At 40.7% G+C, this 21,864-nt stretch overlaps 1 protein-coding gene across 1 annotated transcript in view; it reads left to right on the top strand.

The window, feature by feature from the left end:
- The window catches only part of abca2 (ATP-binding cassette, sub-family A (ABC1), member 2), a 238,833-nt gene extending 223,441 nt beyond the window's left edge, over nt 1-15,392 (top strand). Inside the window, exons 41-49 of the mRNA XM_034208396.1 lie at nt 3,480-3,658; nt 4,335-4,476; nt 4,608-4,742; nt 4,911-5,014; nt 5,610-5,702; nt 5,792-5,894; nt 13,561-13,698; nt 13,790-13,999; nt 14,495-15,392. Of these exons, the coding sequence (XP_034064287.1) occupies nt 3,480-3,658; nt 4,335-4,476; nt 4,608-4,742; nt 4,911-5,014; nt 5,610-5,702; nt 5,792-5,894; nt 13,561-13,698; nt 13,790-13,999; nt 14,495-14,530 (1,140 nt within the window). The 3' untranslated portion in view covers nt 14,531-15,392. The remainder of the gene's footprint in view (nt 1-3,479; nt 3,659-4,334; nt 4,477-4,607; nt 4,743-4,910; nt 5,015-5,609; nt 5,703-5,791; nt 5,895-13,560; nt 13,699-13,789; nt 14,000-14,494) is intronic.
- The last annotated feature ends 6,472 nt before the right edge of the window (nt 15,393-21,864 follow it).

Below are 21,864 nucleotides of genomic sequence, written 5' to 3'. Positions count from 1 at the left end.
TGCTGCAATTAGATCTTCCTTTGTGCTGAGGCCATAAAACCCCCAACGCGCCGTGCCGTGGTCTGCTTCAGATGATCTTTTCCTTCCAGAGGTCACGCCTGTCTCTGACCCCGTGTCTTGCGTTTTTTTTTCTTCTTCTGCAGCACCAAGCAGAGCAGAGAAAGGGGGAGATTTTGACTAGAAATAATTTGAAACAGTTTAATAAAGAATGTTAAACTATATTTAAAAACTGTAATTGAACTTCAATTTATATCAATTATCTTATTCCAGTGGCCAGTTGGAACAGACAATCAAAAAGTTTTCATTTTGCAGCAACAGTGCAAAAGGTTCCAATCACAATTATATTCTGCTAATCTGCTTTGTTTCGGAATGTGTTCAATACATTACGTTTTTTTATTTTCATTATTACCACACAATACATAGATTAAGAATAAATGAAACAAATAATACAACATTGACCTATTTGAGCAGACAGATTTATTTTTATTTTTTCAACCCTGATTTCCTCAGGCCTGGTATTTATGACCCGCAGTGATGCCTCTGAGGTTCCCGGGTGTAAGACAGACGCAGGACATAAAAACACTCTTTTGCTATTTATTTTCCTTTTACAGAACATTTATATTACAATGTATAATTTTGCTTTACATCCCTACATCATCCATTTTTCTCAAGTCATTTACTTTTGGTGAGATAACTAAAGTTTAGTTCATTTTACCCTGGCTGTGGACTGATTCATTATTAGTTGTTACAAAGCATGATGCACAAGACGGCGGGTAGACAAACAAACACGAAACAATTATACAAACAAACATGAACCCGCAACAATTATCAGGTGACAGCTAAACTCATCCAGCTTAATTTAATCCGAATTAGGGAAACTTCAGCGGGGGTAGGGAAATATCTGTTTAATATGAGTGCCTTCTTACCCATATATACTTGTACAAGTGCTAAGAACGGAATCTGTTGAAGAGTAATAACCACTTTATTCTCAATCAACAACCACTATGCTAATTTAGTGGTGCTCTGCCCTCCCCGATCCGGAGAGCGGAGGCTTTTAATTTATCCAGTACCCTTTCCAATAATAGCCAAATTTAACAACTCATCAGTTATGAAACACAGCGCTATTGTCACATTATCGCGTCCCACCCTTCCCATTAATGACCAATTAACCTATTCTGATGTGTGCATCCCGGGAATGCGCCCAGTTTCTTCCAGCAAGTAGGAGACTGCGGCGCGCCAGGCGACGCACGCACTTAGTTGTCTGCCCCAGCTTTGCCAGCAAAATCGTAGAAAACGGTCGCAGACAAAATAAATGCTTTTTAGACCGTTTTGTTTAGTTCCAAATCGGTAATGGTGTGAGAAAAAGAATATGTGGCACTCTGTGCTTCTTCCTCTTTGCCTGCAGCTCCCCGCAGGGGGGGGGGGGGGGGGGGGGATAAATCACACACACTACCTGCAGCAGCAGCGTGCAGGCAGATTCGAGGCGAGTTGACTTAACCAGTTTGACCGCTGAAATCTCCAGAATTCGGCGACTCGTCTCAATACAAATCTCTACATTGCTTTTAAACAGAAGTTCCACTTTACGGATGCCTTTCTTTAAGGTTACTCTGAACATAAGCTGTGCATGCTTGTATGGTAATTTCGTCCCAAGCAGCATGCACAGAGGCAATCTGCCAAATGTTCATTAACCAAAATGAAACACAACCGCTCAGTTTCACAGGTAATTTTAGGATATCGTCAATCACAGATTCTGGCAAGGCAATGTCCAAATGTGGATTTGAAATTACACTTACCAGTCTCTGAAGATGTATTGATATCCTGCCGACAACGCCAATTTGTTAGGAAAACTTCTGTTATCAATGCTGAGCCAATGCTCGTGAAAGGAATGGAAGCTGGATTCGCTTTAGTCAAACATTGACATTTATTGAAAGTATATTACGGCCGGAGAATTCACAAGGTATATGCACAACTTCTTTGTGGGACACCAGGCAAACTCTGAAGCCAAAGGAGCCAGGAACACATCTATACATGAGAAGAGGAGGGCCCTAAAACACGCGGGTTTTCCTTTAATGCAAGCCAGATAGAGAGACAAAGACTCGTTGTCTTGCAAACCCACATGAGCCAAGCTTCTCCCCCACAGGAAGTCAGATGACCTCTTGACCTGTGTCTTCCTGAGAAGTTACACACAGGATCACATTACAGGCAGGAATATATGCGGTTTACCAAAAAGCATTACTTTGTGATTAACATTTTTACAGAAAGACTGAGGACCTCTAAGTACACAGATCGGATTAAAATATTCTCTCACAGTATATACATAGCAAAAATAAATATGCAGGAAGAGCATGAGCAGCAAACACAAGCATTTACCACATGGCAAAACAATGTAGCAGCTATGATATGTAAAGTGCAAGAGAAGATAAAAGTGCTGCATAAAGTGCGAGAGGAGATACCCCTGTGTTAAAGTGCATTTAGCGGTGATTGGACATCTGTTTGTTTCTCAACCATTCTTTGAGTTGACCTTTAAAGCTATTGAGAGTGGGACGATCCCGTATCTCAGTTGAGAGGCTATTCCACAATGAGCTGCCTTTAATGGAGAGGACAGTCTGTCCAAAAGTGGTCCGTCTGCGGTGGACTTCACAGTCTCCTCTGGTTTCTGACCTAGTGCAGCGTCCAGTGTGTTTCCTGTGGATGAGTTCCCCTAAGGGGGGGGGGGGGGGCAGTCCATGTCAACATTTATAAAAAAAACACATACTTTTAAAAGACTTAAAATTGTCAAAACTCAAGACATGGTGTTTATCAAGGATGGTACAGTGGTGGTATGAATGTGGCTTTCTGTCAAACACCTGGATAGCTCTTTTGTACAGCTGTTCTATGGGTTTCAGGTTTGTGGCTCAAGCAAACGACCAGTTTGTCAAACAGTATTCAATGTGGGATAGAATCATACAATGGAGGTATGACTTTGCAGCATGGACAGTTTAAGTTTTAGGTCTAATTTGTTTAAAATGTTGCAAGTTGAATTTAATGGTATTTGATACTTTCTTAATGTATTTCTTAAAAGTCAAGTTCGAGTCCAATATGACTTGAAGATACTTGAAGTGGGAGACTAGTTATATTTCTGCTCCGTTTAAAAACACATTGGATCCTTTAGCTCTCAAAATGTAGAACATTCCAAGAAGCAACTGTTTTGTTTCTACAGAAATGTGCACACAAATACATATTTCACTCAAACATTGTAGCGTTAAAATTACTCCTTTGTTTACTTGACGGACATAATGACATCACTATGTCAAATAGTGTGAATTAGAAGCAAACAACTGTTTATGTTTACTGCCAGAAATGAGTGCCACCCCTGTTTCCAATACTGAATAATCAATTTAACCTACCAGTAAAACACCCATTTTATCTGTGGAATATACATGATTTATACAGTTAAGGAGCGTTGGTTTACTAAAACACTGGTATGTCCCTGTGTTCAGGTTTACAAATCCAGGAAGATGGGTCATATCTTGGCTGTGGACCGGCTGTGTCTGGGCGTCCGGCCGGGGGAGTGTTTCGGACTGCTGGGAGTGAATGGAGCAGGGAAGACCACCACCTTCAAGATGCTGACAGGAGATGAGTCTACCACTGGAGGAGAGGCCTTCATTAACGGAAACAGGTCAGTGGCAGAACATGATAACTTTTAATGTTCATGTGCTTTTCTATTTTCTTTACTTAAGATCACAAAGAAGAAGAACAATTAGCAACACACATCAGTTAAAAAACATAGTTTATGACCTATAGTATGTGGACACCTCTCTGTTTGTCTCAGCCACACTCTAATGCTCAGCTGCTGCGCGTTGACATATATAGAGGGCAACATAGGAACTAGAAAAATGTGTAATGTGTCTTTTTATTGCTAATTGCCACAACATGCCTCAGATGAATGCACACTGCTAAGGATGTAGATGTGCCACAGAGTGCAGTTCCCTGAATGTCCACTTGAGGCCTGTTCAAAAGTGATGTGAGAAAACAGTAGACTCACAACGTTACAGAAGAAATAAACATGTTTGCAGCCTGGTACACGATAGCAGGGACAATAAAGGTTATTTATTCAAATTAGAAAAGCAATTCATTTTTGTTGAAATCAAGCTTTGTGTAAACAGTGTGTCTGTGTGTGTGTGTGTGTGTGTGTGTGCGTGCGTGCGTGTGTGTGTGTTTGTGTGTGTGTGTGTGTGTGTGTGTGTGTGTGTCTGTGTGTGCATGCGTGTGTGTGTGTGTTTGTGTGTGTGTGTGTGCGTGCGTGTGTGTGCGTGCGTGTGTGTGTGTGTGTGCGTGCGTGTGTGTGTGTGTAGTATCCTGAAGGACCTGTTGTGTGTGCAGCAGAGTATTGGCTACTGTCCGCAGTTTGACGCTCTGTTTGATGACCTGACTGCTAGAGAACATCTGGAACTTTACACTCGCCTCCGTGGCATTCCCTGGAAGGACCAGGAGAGGGTCAGTCTAACACACACACACACACACACACACACACACACACACACACTCCCAGCTCTAACCCCCCCCCCCCCCCCCCCTGAGCAGATGAATGGTCCTGGCAGACTGACAGTACCCTTTCTCTCCTCCAGGTGGTGCAGTGGGCATTAGAGAAGCTGGAGTTGTCAAAGTATGCGGACAAGCCTGCCGGCACTTACAGTGGAGGTAATAAACGCAAGCTTTCCACTGCCATCGCTCTGATTGGATACCCCTCACTCATCTTCCTGGTAAGAAGCTGGAATGGCTGTTTCTATATGCTGCAGCTTGTTTGAGTGACACATTGGGAGTGGAATGATGCTTTAATGTTTATGTGGACCTGGTAGAAGGGCAACAGAAACTATAATGAGAGTATAGTATATACTGTCCAATAAGCTGTCCTTTGTGGGGGCTTCCAGGATGAGCCCACCACTGGCATGGACCCGAAGGCCCGCAGATTCCTCTGGAATTTGATCCTGGACATAATAAAGACAGGACGCTCTGTTGTGCTGACATCACACAGGTGAGACGTCTTAGTCCTTCCATTCAGTGGAATCCCGCTCTTACTGTTGCCATATACTTTCACTTTTTTCACAATAGTACTTCAATCCTGAAAGGCAAGCAAGAACAAAACAGTTCTGGTGATCCATTTCCTAATGAAATTCTTCTCTCCAGTGTGTATGACTGAGACACAGAAAATAAGCTTTATTTTAATGTTGTCATGTGAGAAACAAGTGGAGAATAAAAGGTTTGCTGGGAACATTGATTTGGATCACTAATTCCATTTCTCATTTACCAGTTACTCTTTTTTCTCAGGCAGTGAAGCAAGAGCAAAGTGCCAACAACTGCATTACCTCAAATAGCTCTTTATTGACCCCCGTGTTAAGAGGACCAACCGTACAGTAAGGATAAACAGGTTTACAGCCTGGCAGAAAAAACACATGTATATAAAATGATATCTTTTGTATAAATCAGCTGTTTATTATTTCACAAACACAGGAGAGAAACATATTAAGATGTTTATATGGATCTCTTGGGGAAAACAATCGGACTTCCTTTGAGGGCTTCCAGACTGTAGCGTACTGTAGCTAACGTAGTGTGTCTGCTGCTCTGTGCAGCATGGAGGAGTGTGAGGCTCTGTGCACCAGGCTGGGCATCATGGTTAACGGCAGGTTCAAGTGCCTGGGCAGCATCCAACATCTGAAGAACAGGTCAGAAGCTCCACCTTCTTCCTGTGTTTTAATAACAACTCTCAGATCTATGTGACTATGTCTCATGTCCATCATGTCTTTATGTCCAGGTTTGGGGATGGCTACATGATCACAGTGAGGACCAAGAGCAGCTCCAATGTGAAGGAGGTGCTGCGATTCTTTAACAGGAACTTCCCTGAGGCCGTGCTGAAGGTACGTTACTGCAGAGACTCCAGGAGATCAGAATCTATGAGAAGGAAACAAACCATGAGACCAGAGTGCAGGGCTGTGAGCCTCTTCAAGAGCTGTCACTCTTATCACCATGGTTTCCTGCCGCAGCACAAAGCTGTTATAAGTGATAACACTCTTAACCCTTTCTGTTGTCCTCAGGTCAAATTTGACCAATCTTCAATTTTTGTTATGTCCTGAAGTTGGTTTATTTCCTCTTATTGCCACAAAAATAGCATGGATGGTATCATGCTATGTTCTTTGTAAGAAAAGGTAACAACCACTACTTTCAATAAATTATGGGCTTTTTATTCAAATTTCTAGCATCAAATGTTGCCGCTGGCAGCTTCAGATGCTACTTACTTGCAGGGCTGGACTGGGACCGACCACAACCATCAAACCAAAACACAGTAGCGGCTCCTGACCAGAGGAAAATGCTTACTATCAGTGAACACAAAACTACCAACACACACAAATGTGTAACTTTGGTTTGAGAAGTGGGCGGGACACAAAACACAGGGTCTAGGGGTCCTCGGAAAAATGTTCTTGTTTGTAATACCATTTCCTGCATTTCTACAAACATTTAGGGACTATGGTGATAAAAACTTGGCCATAATGATACATTCTGGCAGGAAGAATAGTTCTAAAATATGTCTAAGAAAAAACTGTCCTTCCTTCTGAATTGCTTAATGAAATCCACATTTGACTCATGAAATGCACAAGAAGATAAGTACAGCAGAGTCACTGCTGTTAGCAGGGTCTCACACTCACAGGCCGATTGCCAACACTGGAGAGAATCATTTTAAGCAATGGAAAATGTTCACAATTAATGTTCAAAATAAAACAATGTGAGATTCAATTTCCACTTTTTCTCCTTCTTTTATTTATGGTCATATATCTTAAGACTCCAAAGAATACACAATATGAAATGTAAATAATGAATTTGAACTCCCAATAATAGACCAATCTACTACCAAAAGAGAAACATATGGACATACTCTATTGTATATAATACGTGTGCAAACCTATTTAGCATCCTATTCCTAACCATGTGAACCTGTTTTATTTCGGGGTGGACCTCACATCCAGTAAGGGGGTCCAGGGGTATGCTTTAATGTTGGAAGTTAAATGTTTAAATCTGGTGCACTTTGATGGCAAAATGAAGAGATGTAAACCCTCAAAGAGTCCTTTGCCTCACTGAGCTGAAGTTACCTCTCTCAGTCTGACAGGAGAGAGCTCGCCTCCATCTTGTTGGAGAAACATCTCCTTAGCTCTGAGCTAGCACCAGATGCTAAAAACAACAATCCCGATAACTGGTGCGCTCTCTCTCTCTCTCTCTCTCTCTCTCTCTCTCTCTCTCTCTCTCTCTCTCTCTCTCTCTCTCTCTCTCTCTCTCTCTCACTCACTCACACAAAATGCGCTCGTGCCACACACACGCACAGGTGTGTGCTCCTCTGTGGCGATGACGGCTTGCGGTTAAAAGATCATTAGAAACAAATTTGAACGTGGGGGGGACACAAGCAGGATTTTGAAAAGTATATAGGTCTTCCTTGAAAAAGAGATCATTGATCTCAATGGGATTTCACCTGGATAAATAAAGGTTTTGAATTGAATTAAATACAAATACCTGAACGGGCCGTCAGAAAAAAAATTAATACTAACTTTAGTCGGCCCACAAGGCACGTCGGCCCACCGGGAAAGTGCCCAGTATGCCAGATGGCCAGTCCAGCCATGCTTACTTGCTTACTTGAATCCTGACAATATTTTTGATTTGTTTGTGATTTACTGATTTTGCTAGAATCCTTCTGCCATGCAAAGTAAATGCTCTGGCCGCTGAAGTCCGATTTCTAAGTGTGGAAGTGGCGAGCAGAATCCTTACTAGTAAAGCACTATTGATGAAAACATGGAAAATAACCAGATCCGTAGACCTTCACTGGAAAATTGTTTGATTTGACTTTGGCAAGTGCATTTTGCACATTGCGGACGCTCAAATATTTGAGGAACCACACAACCAAAACTCTATACAAATGCAGGTCTCTACTAATTCAAAATAATAGATTTTTCCAAATTGTAGAATTCCAAAAAGCAGTGTAAATGTTGTGGTAATGGGTTGGCTGAAGAGGAGTTTTACTTAAATTGTGGAAAATGTATATTTAATGCTGCTTTCTACAACAGTTAGCAGTCAAACCAGACAACAGGGGGGTATACTACGAAGCAGGATTTTCTCTTAGCGACTAACTTCAGGGAAAACTCTGGGTTTCCGGTCCTACGACGCTGGTTCTCTTTTTAGCAGGCTAGATCTCTATGGTAACTTATGCTGGTCGGGACCAGGTTAGGTTGCAGGCTAAGAGCTCAACTCAGTGAAAGCACTGCCTGCTGACCAATCAGAGCTCAGTGTGCGGAGTTTAAAGCGATCAAGTCATATTACAGGAGAAAGGAAATACAGAAAAGGGCGACTGTGGCTGCGAGGGAGTGCGGTCGTCTTTCAACCAGAAGGTTGTGGGTTCGATCCCAGCCTGTGCAGCCAACATGTCGATGTATCCTTGGGCAAGATACTTAACCCTGAGTTGCTCCCGATGGCATGGCCAACGGTGTGTGAATGTTAGGTCCTAGAGCAAGTGGTACTGCTCTGTATGAATAGGTGTGAATGGGTGAATGACATGTAGTATGTAAAGCGCTTTGAGGGGTCGTAAAGACTGGATAAAGCGCTATATAAGTACAGTCCATTTACCATTTACCGTTGCAGGAAAGACGGCCGACAAAAATCAGAGACTGTGTGAACGTGAACATGAATAGAATATCACCTCCCATCTTCAGAGCAATCTGACTATTATAACATTAGCGTTAAGAAAGCTTACTTGAATATCTGCCACAACATAAGTAACCGGATCAGAGTAACATTAAGTACAGTCCGCGGCATATCACTTCATAATGTATCATATATCTCCTGATCTGAGTCAGCTGAGCCGTATCTGGCCGTGCGACACTCAGAGTGTCACATACTGTATGCAGAAGTATTATTTTAAGCAACACATTAAGTTGACGAAACACTCGAGACAAATGTAATTAAAGTCAGATCGTGTCTTGGCAGTGATATCATAAACCTGTTAATGTACGTATTCAAACACTTGTTCTGTTACAACCCAGTCTCACGGCATTTCGTGTTCACCAACACGATTTTTAATCTATTGATTCGTGTTCACCAACACGATTTGCCCCTTTTTTTCGTGTTGCACAGCACGATTTTAAAAGCAATGTATTTCTACTGCCTGCAGCACGTCTTTTTCTCCGGTCGGGTCGTGGGAGACCGGAAGCTGTGTGGTTCATAAAAACATGTTCTTACTCAATATCAAGACACAGTTATTGCTTTTATTTGAAATCGTATAATTTCGGACTTTTGTTGCCGTCTGTGAGGAAAATAAATGGGGCTCAGAGCTTCAGGATACTGAAATCTGTATTTTTTAAATCTTTTTTTCCTTCTAATTCGTTATTCTTTTCAAAATAACACACTGTTATTTACTCACCAATAACACACAATTATCCTTGCTTTTATTTATTGGTTTAATTCCATAATCTCGGGCTTTTTTGGCGTCCGTCAGGAACTGAATTTCAAAATAAAAATAACCGGAAACAGACGTAGGCCTATAAGGGACATTTCGAGCATCATTGCGATTGTCAACATTTCTGAGTTTAGGATGGCCGAAGACACTACACTACCCATAATCCCCAGCTATCGTTTAGGACTACAGTCCCCGTAAGGTTACGCAGAGCGTCAAACAGCTGTGTGAAATGGAACGAAACCACGCCAGACTATCCAACACTGGAATCGAACGCCCCCCCAGAACTACACATGCTGGCTATTGTGTTTCGCAAAATGTTCTATGGGACGTCTCTACTGAACGTTTTCGTTTTCCCCACAATTAGAAGTTGCCAGTATTAAACACATTGGTGTTATCAAATGTAAAACATATAATTAATAAATGGGTGAAAATCGCTTGTGTCCATAATGCGCAGCATTAATACCCACATGACAGCTCATTGTTACTTTGTAATTATACTCCACTACAATTCAGAGGTTAAGCTGGTATTTTTACTCCACTGCATTTATTTGAGTTACTTTGCAGATTCTGATTAATGATGTGAAATATAAACAACCCTTAAATCAGACTTTAGTTACACCTGAGTAAAATTCAGGTAAGGTGATCGTCAAGTGCCAACAATCAGGAGAGATAGTTGATAGTTGGTGCTTGAGAAGACTAAACATGTATCTGCAATTGACATGAATAAAAACGAGTAATAAAGTATATTCATTACTCGTTATTCTCTACTAATAGTTAACTAAAGACTGTATATTATGGCTATTTTGCACATCCCTTTCAAGATTTTCAAAGGTGTATTGACATATCATATACACAACTACGGTGTAGTTATGCAATGAATGAAACACTTGGGTCACAGGTTCCTCAACAGTGCATTACAAGACATCTATCAATATGTGTGTACCTCCACCATTAAACTGTCATATTCTGCACATTTCTTATTCTATCTACATAAGAGTATAATTCATATGTATAATATCAGTTAAAAATAAGTGCTTCAACATAGTTAACATTGCAGGAAAGCAATATATTAGACGTTAAGTACTTTGTCAGGCTTAATATTTATCTGTAGATAGATACCCCCAAAGTTTTTTTCTTATTTAAAAGAAGACCTTAATCTGTTATTTAATGTTTAAATAAAGGTTAATTAGTTTTTCTGTTTTGCACCTCCTCCTATTAATATATTTGTACATCCTGCACTAAACTGTTTTATTGTAGAGATCACTTATAGTATCTTCTTGATTTTTTATATTCTATATTTATACTTTCCCCCTATGAAAGTATGTACTCTTAATATTTTTTTAATTAAATAACCACTTTAACCACTAGGCGGTGCACACAAGGTACACACAGCCATAATAACTTTGTATTATTAGTGTAGGACACTTTTGTTTTCGTACAACATCTGAAAATGTGTAGTTTTATGCATGCTTTCACATAATTTTACAGCATATTGCTTCATTGATTCAAAGAAAATCAGTAATATCTTTAAAAACTACAGTCCTTTTATATCAGCTGTGCACCGTTATGGTTTAAATATAACCTATCTGTGAATTAGATCAAATGTAAAAGTCAGCCGAATTAGTGTTGATACTGCAAGGAGACGTATTGTGTGAAGAGAAATTGAAGATGTTGTTTAATTGTTGAATATATTTATGATCCACGTCAAGTATTCAGTTTCGGCGGCATTTTCTCAGTTTTTCCAAAGGTCTTCTCATCAGGGCTCTATAAATAAAGAACTACGGCAGATCTGTAATATACAATGCAGCCGAACCGTGTATTACAATGCCGTTATGTGATGACTTTCAAAGAGAAAAGCAAGAGCGCTCGGAATTAAGTATTATTTTATTCTTTTAAAATGTTTTCCGGATTTCATATCATATAAACACCAAATCCCAGCATGCATTGCGGCTAAAACATCCAATAAGCGAGCTTAAAACCATAGCTGAGGATCTTGGGTAATCGCTCGAAATGCCTACGTCTGTTTCCGGTTATTTTTATTTTGAAATTCAGTTCCTGACGGACGCCACAAAAGCCCGAGATTATGGAATTAAACCAATAAATAAAAGCAAGGATAATTGTGTGTTATTGGTGAGTAAATAACAGTGTGTTATTTTGAAAAGAATAACAAATTAGAAGGAAAAAAAGATTTAAAAAATACAGATTTCAGTATCCTGAGGCTCTGAGCCCCATTTATTTTCCTCACAGACGGCAACAAAAGTCAGAAATGTTACGATTTCAAATAAAAGCAATAACTGTGGCTTGATATTGAGTAAGAACATGTTTTTATGAACCACACAGCTTCCGGTCTTCCTCGACCCGACCGGAGAAAAAGGCGTGCTGCAGGCAGTAGAAATACATTGCTTTTAAAATCGTGCTGTGCAACACGAAAAAAAGGGGCAAATCGTGTTGGTGAACACGAATCAATAGATTAAAAATCGTGTTGGTGAACACGAAATGCCGTGAGACTGGGTTGTCTGTTACCAGCTGTATTCACCTTGCAGGTGCAGCTCTGTGGCTTTGATCCTGGATAAAGTGTTTAAGTCATGGATGTTTAAAGTTTAACTTCTTCATATTTGACTAATATTATAGTTTTCATTCAGGAAGTATGACGCTGCGCTGTCAGTACGCTTCTCCATGTTTGTGATTGGTCGAATGCTCCAGATACCACCCCTCTCATGTGAACACGCACCTAACTAGATAGGACACGGCTGGCTTGAGCGATCCACTTGATAACCCGCGTCGTAGGACCGCTTAGCGAGAGCGCGTATGTTTTGGATTAGGCCAACCGGCTAACTCAAACATATCCAGGTTAGGTTGAACCAGCTTCGTAGTACAGGCCTCTGGAGTCATTTGTGCTGCCATTAAAAATCTTTAATCCGTACTAAACCTTGACATATACCAGTCCAGGATAATCTATCAACTCATATTCCTCTGAATGAAACAAATCTAAGTTGGTGCCTTTTTTTATCTCAAAATGTTGGTTTTATTTTGTAAATCAAACAAACACCAACACACACAATGACACTTTATACACAACACACATTACAGTGCCTTAACAATGAATAATTGACTCATAGTGTGTGCTTCATCTATACAGGGAGGACCAAGGTTTGAATATACTTTCTGTATGTTACCTGTTGGGGAAATATTTTCCTAGGCCTTGACCCAGTTAATCAGTTTGCACTGCCCTCACTAAGCACAGGCTGAGCTCTGTGTTTTGTCTCCCTGTTCCTGCCTGTTGGCGTCAGCTGATAGAGGTTATAGTGCTTTATTTTGTTATGCAGCATGTTGATTATTCTCTCAGAACCAGCTAAATACACGGGTCTGGGGGAGAGATCTTCAGAATTGGTTTGGCAACTTCTGTGTCACCTCGTGGCTGCAGCACATGTCGTGTGAATTCTCCGGCCGAAGCTCCAAATAAACCCTCAGTGTTTGCCATCAAAGTTCCTGCTCTCCGCATGTCTCTCTGAGTTTCGTCTCCATTGCTTCAGAAGTTTCCATCACAATGCCGACAGTGCTGAAAAAACGGATTGTCACACTTACTTATGCTAATTCCTTTCAGAAATCTATTTAGTGTCACTGATCTGCTTTATCTTCTATACAAATAAGTTCAAAAATGTTCACGTTACAATGTTTCTATTGAAGAAATGTATAACTTCCAAATATGATTGAATTATTATGGTAGTGTTGTGAAACCCAGTCCCTCTGCCTGCCAGCGGGGGTCAGGAGCTCAGATCATTCTGACTCAGGGATGAAATGATAAGAATGAAGAAGTCCCTGTTCGCTGTTCGCTAACAAAAAACGTTTGTCCATCCATACTCCTATTACTATCACAATTTCACAAGAAAATACAATAGAATAAAAACGTGTGTTGACATGTTGGACACAGGGAGTACCAGCTGACCGAGGCTGTAACTCTACTTTGGTTTTGTCGCATTTGATATTTCACATTTGACATTTCCAGCTTTTTCTCAGATTTTGTTGAGGAGGGTTAGGTTAGTGATCTTTGTCTACTCATTGAAGACTGCCAGCTGTTGTGAACTTTGCAGGAGCGTCACCACACTAAGATCCAGTACCAGCTGAAGTCTGAGCGGATCTCCCTGGCTCAGGTGTTCAGTAAGATGGAGCAGGTGGTGGAGGTGCTGGGCATCGAGGACTACTCCGTCAGTCAGACCACTCTGGACAATGTGAGGCACTGCACCTGGATCAGCTTCATGCAGGACATCCCACAAGGGAAACAAATGGAATAAATCCCCTTTATTCTGTTGTTCTGCTAAGGTGTTTGTCAACTTTGCCAAGAAGCAGAGTGACAACCTGGATCAGCAGGAGGTGTCCCCCCCGGTGCCTGGACAGTCCCCCCTGCAGCGCATCCTCAACCTGCTGAAGTCTCAGCCGGCCCCCACGGAGCTCAGCGCTCTGATCAGCGAGGCGCCCGCCGAGTTGGAGAGCGACGATGACGAAGGACTCATCAGCTTTGAAGAGGAAAGGGTGAGAGGATCACAACTTTCTTCATTTATTTAACTAAAAAGTTGACAACAATAATAAAGTCTTTGTCGTTTTCAATAGATCAGAGATGTATTTTGTTGTGAGCTTCCTCTGGCGTATTCCTCTTACTCATGATGAGAGAGAAGAAGCTCTAAGCTGATCTCAACTGACTGTAGACTGATCATAGGCTCCATGGAAGCTTACAGGATGTTCGCCTCTTGGCTCAATATAGTGATATAGTAAAGTGATGTAATAGTACACAGAATACAACCGTTCCACAGACAGGATGCACTTCCTGTAACATGGCTACAGCACTACTTCTGTCCTCTGCAACTGTCAGAATGAACCCTTGGTCTGTCTATTCTCCTAATTGTATACAAGTGTCAGTCATTGTAGTGGCCTTGAACATGTAAAAGTGTTGGTTGCATTCTGTTTGCGTGATGTTATTATTGTTTGCTCCTGCACAGATTTACCTACATATGGATGTGTGTTTGGCAGGTGCAGCTGTCCTTCAACACGGACACTCTCTGTTGAAAGAGCCTCTGAAGGGCAGAGAGCAGTAGGGGGTCTTCAGAGCTGCTGATCTTAACCCTGAAGAGGACCAAAACTCTGCATCGTGAAACATAGGACCAGTAGTTCAGAATTTCCGCCTCAAATGTTGTATTCTGTGAGGGACTCATGTGGTTTGGCAGCTGGAGACAGCAGCAGCATTCAGACTGAAAACTTGGTCCTGGAATGTTTCCCTTTTAAAAAAATGTTTAAGAATGTATCTCACTAAATGAGTGATGAATACAGTAGGCAAGCTACATTTTCAGTGGATGATCAAATCATTGGTTGGAGATATGTTAAAGTGTTTGACAGCACAGGTTACTTTAAGTTGGTGGAACGCGCATTCTACTAACAGGGCCTCATGTAACCAGAGCAGGCCCTTACTGAACCAGACTGAACCGGATTGAACCAGACTGAACCAGACTGAACCGGACTGAACCAGACTGAACCAGATTGAACCGGACTGAACCGGACTGAACCAGACTGAACCAGACTGAACCAGATTGAACCAGACTGAACCAGACTGAACCGGACTCAACCAGACTGGACCAGACTGAAGGAGAGCATGCTGTGATGAAGTCCCTCCCCATTGGACATGTGATACAGTCTATTTTTGATGTGGCAAGAAGAATGATTTATTTTGGAGCTATGGACTGGTGTGTGTGTGTGTGTGTATGTGTGTGTGTGTGTGTGTCAGAGATGGGGACTCGAGTTTGTAACTCGGACTCGAGTCGCACTTAAGTCGCACACACAGACTTCAGACTTGACTTGGACTCCTGCTCAAAAGACTTCGGACTCGACTTGGACTCGTGTTTTGGGACTCGTGAACAATCATTGTGTTTTCTATTTTTGGCGTATTAAAGGTGGGGTAGGTAAGTTTGAAAAACCGGCTCGAGATCGCTAGAATTTGAAAATACACAACCGGAGAAAATCTGCCACTTCCTCACAGAGCCCCTCCTCCAACACACACGAACGCGCACATGACCAATGAGGGCACGAGATAAGTTTGTGCCCCGATGGGAGGCTGACAGGCAGGTAGGCCATCCAGTTACTTTAGCCGGGCCGGCTATCGGGATGTTAAGAGCATTCCATGGAATATAACAAAAAGTGTATCGCGAGCCGGTTTCTCAAACTTACCTACCCCACCTTTAACATTAACATTAACATCATGGTAACACCATGGCGACTAGCGGCACACCTGCAGCTGTACCGCTTGTAATTGGGTTCAACTATAAAAACTTCGAACAAAACGCCGGCAGCACCAACAAAAGGAGCGCACACTGCAAAGTCTGCAATATTAAAATCAAGGATGCTGGTGCAACAACGTCAAATTTCATCAGGCACTTGAAAACTCACCCGGAGAGGTCAGTCACATTAACGCATATGGACGGTTAGCAAACATGTTTAGCTCAGCATCAGCTATGTAATGTTAACTTAGCTTGCTACTAGCTTTGTAACTGAATATTTGAAAAGATGAGTGAATGTTTGCTTGTCACACTTGTTTGCGTTGACTGGCGTTGACATCCAACTCTTGACATGACATAAAAAAGGTCGGTAACGTTAATCATTACGTTCCGCTGCCACCATCTACTGGCTAACGTTAAACGTAGAAAAATACATAGTTACATACATAAATACATCTGTCGGTTTATAGGCAGGTTACAGGTTTATTGTTGACCACGTAACGTTAATGTTACAGGTTTATCAGGTTACCATTACACTGGGTTTGAGTGAGAGGATAGAGGAATATGTTTATTTATAGTAGACTTAAAAGATGTCATTAGAGACCCAGTGTAATTAAACAATACGGTTGCAGAGGTCAAATGTTAACATTTTTGTCCACTGGCCAAATGGCTAGCCTAGTGAATGTTGAAATGTTACCAGCCACTCAATAGATTGCCATTGTTATTTGTGGCTGGTGCGTGCAACATACAGTACCAGCCACTTGCATGATTTACCAGCATTTGGCTGGTAAATGGTGTTAATGGTAGATATCTCTTTTGGAACAGGTCATGTTTTAATATCACCAGTTCAGTATATTTCAGATAATATTGCAGCAATAGTTTTTTAGTTGCAAATGGCACAGAACAAATGTTTACTTTGAAGTACTTTTAACACAGTTTCCCTGCGGGGGATTAATAAAGTATTTGTGATACTGATTTCTGGTTCTGAAGTGTTTTGCTTATAAGTTGTTTGCATTTAGCTAAAGTGTGATGTTTTTCCTCATATTGCAATAGCCTGTTTAAAGTGATCATATAACAAACAACTAATCAGTACTGATACTGTATGCTAATAGATATAGGAGTGATAATAATACAGTAAATGCTTTGAATTTCTTAGATATAGCTGTGCAGTATTCTTAACAGACTGGATAGCAGCAGACAATAGAAGGCTTATTACAACCAGAAGAGACATGAGACTTTTATTTGTTAGAGACTTGAGACTTGACTTGGACTCGTGACCAAAGACTTGAGACTTGATCAAGTCTCACCCCACAAAGACTTGAGACTTGATCAAGTCTCACCCCACAAAGACTTGAGACTTGACTTGGACTCGTGACCAAAGACTTGAGACTTGATCAAGTCTCACCCCACAAAGACTTGAGACTTGACTTGGACTCGTGACCAAAGACTTGAGACTTGATCAAGTCTCACCCCACAAAGACTTGAGACTTGACTTGGACTCGTGACCAAAGACTTGAGACTTGACTTGGACTTGCAAAATAAGACTTGTGTGTGTGTGTGTGTGTGTGTGTGTGTGTGTGTGTGTGTGTGTGTGTGTGTGTGTGTGTGTGTGTGTGTGTGTGTGTGTGTGTGTGTGTGTGTGTGTGTGTGTGTGTGTGTGTGTGGTGTGTGTGTGTGTGTGTGTGTGTGTGTGTGTGTGTGTGTGTGTGTGTGTGTGTGTGTGTGTGTGTGTGTGTGTGTGTGTGTGTGTGTGTGTGTGTGTGTGTGTGTGTGTGTGTGTTGTGTGTGTGTGTGTGTGTGTGTGTGTGTGTGTGTGTGTGTGTGTGTGTGTGTGTGTGTGTGTGTGTGTGTGTGTGTGTGTGTGTGTGATAACATATGATTTATTGAAATGCACCTTAGAAAGAGCTGTTGCCTTTTCTTTGACCTGGATGTCGGACATGAGGGAATGTAGCGGCATGTTACCTGCTCTCATTTTGTACATCATCTCGTTCTGCTGAATGCTCTCTTTTGTGCTTTTAACATATCATTATGTTGTTGACTCTGCCAAGAAGATCCTCTACATACCGGACACAGTGTAAAATAATAAAAATATATGAAAAGAAGAAGAATTCAATCTCCAGTAAAGGTTCTCAGCAATCTAACCGTTTGAACATGCAGTGTAAATCACTCTGCTTCTATTACCTGACAATAACTGCACTGACATCACTGTGATACTGAAGGAAACTCTCAGATCCAATAATCTAGTGTTTTAGTTAGGTAAAGCACATTTATTTATTGTTATGATTTTCAAACTATTTGTAGTTCTCTTTGGAATTCGGGGAGCTCAAATGTGCTAAATATATATATTTATTTGTATGGATGTTTCTCTGACGTATGTTGGCATGTGGCTTTGAACTGGTCTTATGATTTTGTGGTTATTAAGTTGTTAACATTCTTGTCGAACATATCTGTTTTTCAAAATGTATTTCACAGCTAATGCAGTCATATTGTTGATGATTATTATGGCACTGATGAGCTGTTTTCCTACTTGAAGGAGTTGACATTAAACAGGGAAACTCACTGTTGTAATTTTTTTATTTACTTAGAATGTTAAAAAGCGACTTGCAGGTTTTTTTTTTTACTAGATTTATGCTTAACCTTGCCTGAAAATTACAATTAAAAAAGTTAATGCAGGATATGGTAGACCACGAAGGATACCATATCCCAGGGTGCAATGCGCGCAGGGAAGAGTGAGTTTTTTTCAAATGAAATGGCTTCCGGTCTTCCCAGCAGACAGAGTGGATTTAAAAGCAGCAGCAAGCGGAGGAATCACTAATAAATGTGAGTATTGGGTTTTAACTTACTTTAAATTAACTAACGTCCCACACGTCAAACCCAAGTGGCATTAAAACGTACATTTTCGTTAAATAATAAGGTTAAATACGTGCCGCTAACTAGCTAGCTGGACGTACTGCACTTATTCTTAATTAAATTCAGAAGTTTACTAAAGTCATACAGAGATCTTGGCTCTGTTATAGATAAGTTATACTTTATATTACATAAATAGACCAAAGTGAAAACATTTAGACCGGTATAGCCTACAGTACGGTGGGATTTATAAAATGCTACCCTGACGTGTAGCTGCTGTTAGCTTTATTGATTTATCTGACATTATGCAATGTTTTACTGTTTATTAAACTTTGGGACAACATTACTACCTTTTTATTCAGCTCATGCTGCTTTGAGGTAGGGCTAAAAAAGAGCCTATTTTAAATATTTCCATCAGATTTGATCATCTTTTATTTAGGTTAAAGTTTATTCAATTTATCCTAATCCCATAATAATAAAACAATCAAAAATAGACAGCAGCCTTTTGCTGGATTTTTGTTTTTGCAGTGCTGTCAAAGGGATGCAAGTGTGACTGTCATTTATTCTCTTTAGTTTTTTAAAAACCAAAACAGTACATCATTTTAAACTAGAGAATGCAATTCCTGAAGAAATTGCTAGTGGGAATGCTTTATGCTGAAAAGCTGACGCTAAACTGCTATGCTGAAATGTAATGTGTAAGAAGAAAGTGAAGAATTGAGATTGAAATGAGGCCGAGGCTATATACAGGACGGTCCTGTACACAACGCCAAATGGCTATATACAGGACCGTCCTGTACACAGCTCTCTGAAATGGCTATATACAGGACGGTCCTGCACAGAAGCCCTGAAATGGCTATATACAGGACGGTCCTGTATATAAGGTCTCTGAAATGGCTATATACAGGACCGTCCTGTATACAAGCTCCGAAATGGCTATATACAGGACCGTCCTGTATATAGCCATTTCAGAGAGCTGTTTACAGGACGGTCCTGTATATAGCCATTTCGGAGCTTGTATACAGGACGGTCCTGTATATAGCCATTTCAGAGACCTTATATACAGGACCGTCCTGTATATAGCCATTTCAGAGACCTTATATACAGGACCGTCCTGTATAGCCATTTCAGAGGGTTGTGTACAGGACGGTCCTGTATATAGTCATTTGGCGTTGTGTACAGGACAGTCCTGTATATAGTCATTTGGCGTTGTGTACAGGACGGTCCTGTATATAGCCACTCCCTTGAAATGATACATGAACACTGGGGGCTTTAATGTGTGATGAGAGAAGAAAAGAAAAGAAAGTAAAAAGGCTTGGAAAAGCAGCAGAATAATTGAACTGCAGGCTTTTGAACTAACTTGATGGCGCCATGCCAACGGCATTTGATGACATCCCATAATACGCTTAGATGCGTTGATGGCTGCATCGTTACCAAACCTGTGAAGTTTTGGGCCGTTTGGAGCATTTTCACTGAAGTTATGAGAAAACCGTGTTTCATGGCGAGCATTGTGTTGCCATGGCAACGGCATTTGAAGAAATCTAAAAACTGTCCCGTAGATGTCTTCATGGCTGGACTGTTAGCACACGTGAAGTTTGAGCACTTTTTGAAGATTTTCATCGGAGTTACAGTATAGCGACATCGTCTTTTATGGCGAGGGAATTCCATGGAAACGGCATATGATGAAACCCCATAATTGACGTAGAGCTGTTGAGGGCTGTACCGTTAACCATTATCTGAAGTGTGGTGCTGTTTTGACCCTTTTCATAGGCGTTACGAAAACATCGTGTTTTATGGTGAGGGATGCGTTTCCATGGAAACGGCATATGGTGAGATGTCAGATTTGACGTAGAGCTGTTGAGGCATGGACCGGTGATATACAGGTGAAGATTGTGGGACGACTGGACCATGTCCATTGGAGCTACAGCGACATCGTTTTTTTTGTCCAGAGATCAAAGGTTTCCATGTTTGTTTTTTTCAAAATGAAATCTGTCCTCCACTCTAGCTGTGACATCACGTACTCTAAAATCCGAAGAAGGCCTCTTTACCAAGGTCTGAACAATGTTTAATATCTCTAAAAGTAAGAATCAGATTTAAATGTTGTTTTACACGAATAATGTCAGAAAGATGTGTAACATTTTAAAGTTGGAATGAGGTTTCTGAGTGAAAGTATGAAGGAGCAGTTAGCAGTTGCATGAAGATTGTTCAAGTCTGAAGAGTTTCTCCATTGACTTCCATGTTAAAAATGTGATATTATGGGATGTATCTCCGGAATTATGAAAGTTATGAATAAGAAAAGTAATAGCCATCGATTCCCGACCGAGCTGAACGTTTTGATGTTTGAACAGAGTTTCAGCGATGTTCAATGCGGGAGAAGAAGAGGGCCAAAATAACCCGGCGGAATAATAAATAATTTTGTGCGTAGCATAACAGTTGGAATGCTGTGTCAGCATTCCAACTAAATAACCTACAGTACAGTGAACATACCAAAACCAGGGATTGACATTAAATATTTAGAAATTCACATATTTTCTTGTCAAATACTTGTATTTACATAACATAGAGTGGGAAGCTTCCCCATTATGTGGGAATTATATAAATAATTCAAATAAATGTGGCAAAGGCTCAAATTTGTTGAACAACACATTTGTAACAGGTTTGTTAATTGACCAAAAAATATGAACAGTTGGAAGATAGAAAATGGGATTCTTATTAGGATTATTTGTAGGTCATTGAAAAGTAGAATCATTTAGAAAGATGTGAACATTGTAGTTTCTATTTTAGAAAAGCTGACACTGTAGTGCATCGCTGGTTTTAAAAGTGATTTATAAGAGTCATGTTGAAAGATGTGCAATACTTAAAACGTTTATAAAGATCCTCTGAGTGTGTGTCATTAGTTAGCTGATAAAATGTTAGGGATAAATACCTTGACATATTGACTACAAGAGCTTGAATCAAACAAGCAACCTTGTATTTGAAAGATTAACTGACATAGCAACAGTCGCACCTGGTGGTGTGGCTGAGTACTTTAAAGGGTTCATGAATAGAGGGGACTTGAATGTGAAATAAGAACAATAAACTAAAAGTCTAAATGTATGAAAAAGCAGCAGAATATTTGAACTGAACACATTAGAACTAAAAGCATACGTCACCAATAATGTCTAAAATATGTGGAACATGTTGAAGTCAGTATGAAGTCTCCATCAGACGGAAAAGAATAGGCTGAGACAGTCTGTTAAACTCCAGTGACCACGTCATTAGTCTGCTGCTCTAATTATGTCAATTGGAGTT

Source organism: Gymnodraco acuticeps, unplaced genomic scaffold (genome assembly GCF_902827175.1).
Source record: "Gymnodraco acuticeps unplaced genomic scaffold, fGymAcu1.1, whole genome shotgun sequence".
Lineage (NCBI taxonomy): Eukaryota > Metazoa > Chordata > Actinopteri > Perciformes > Bathydraconidae > Gymnodraco > Gymnodraco acuticeps.
Note: the sequence above shows the minus strand (reverse complement) of the source record. Positions and strands in the feature narration are given on the sequence as shown.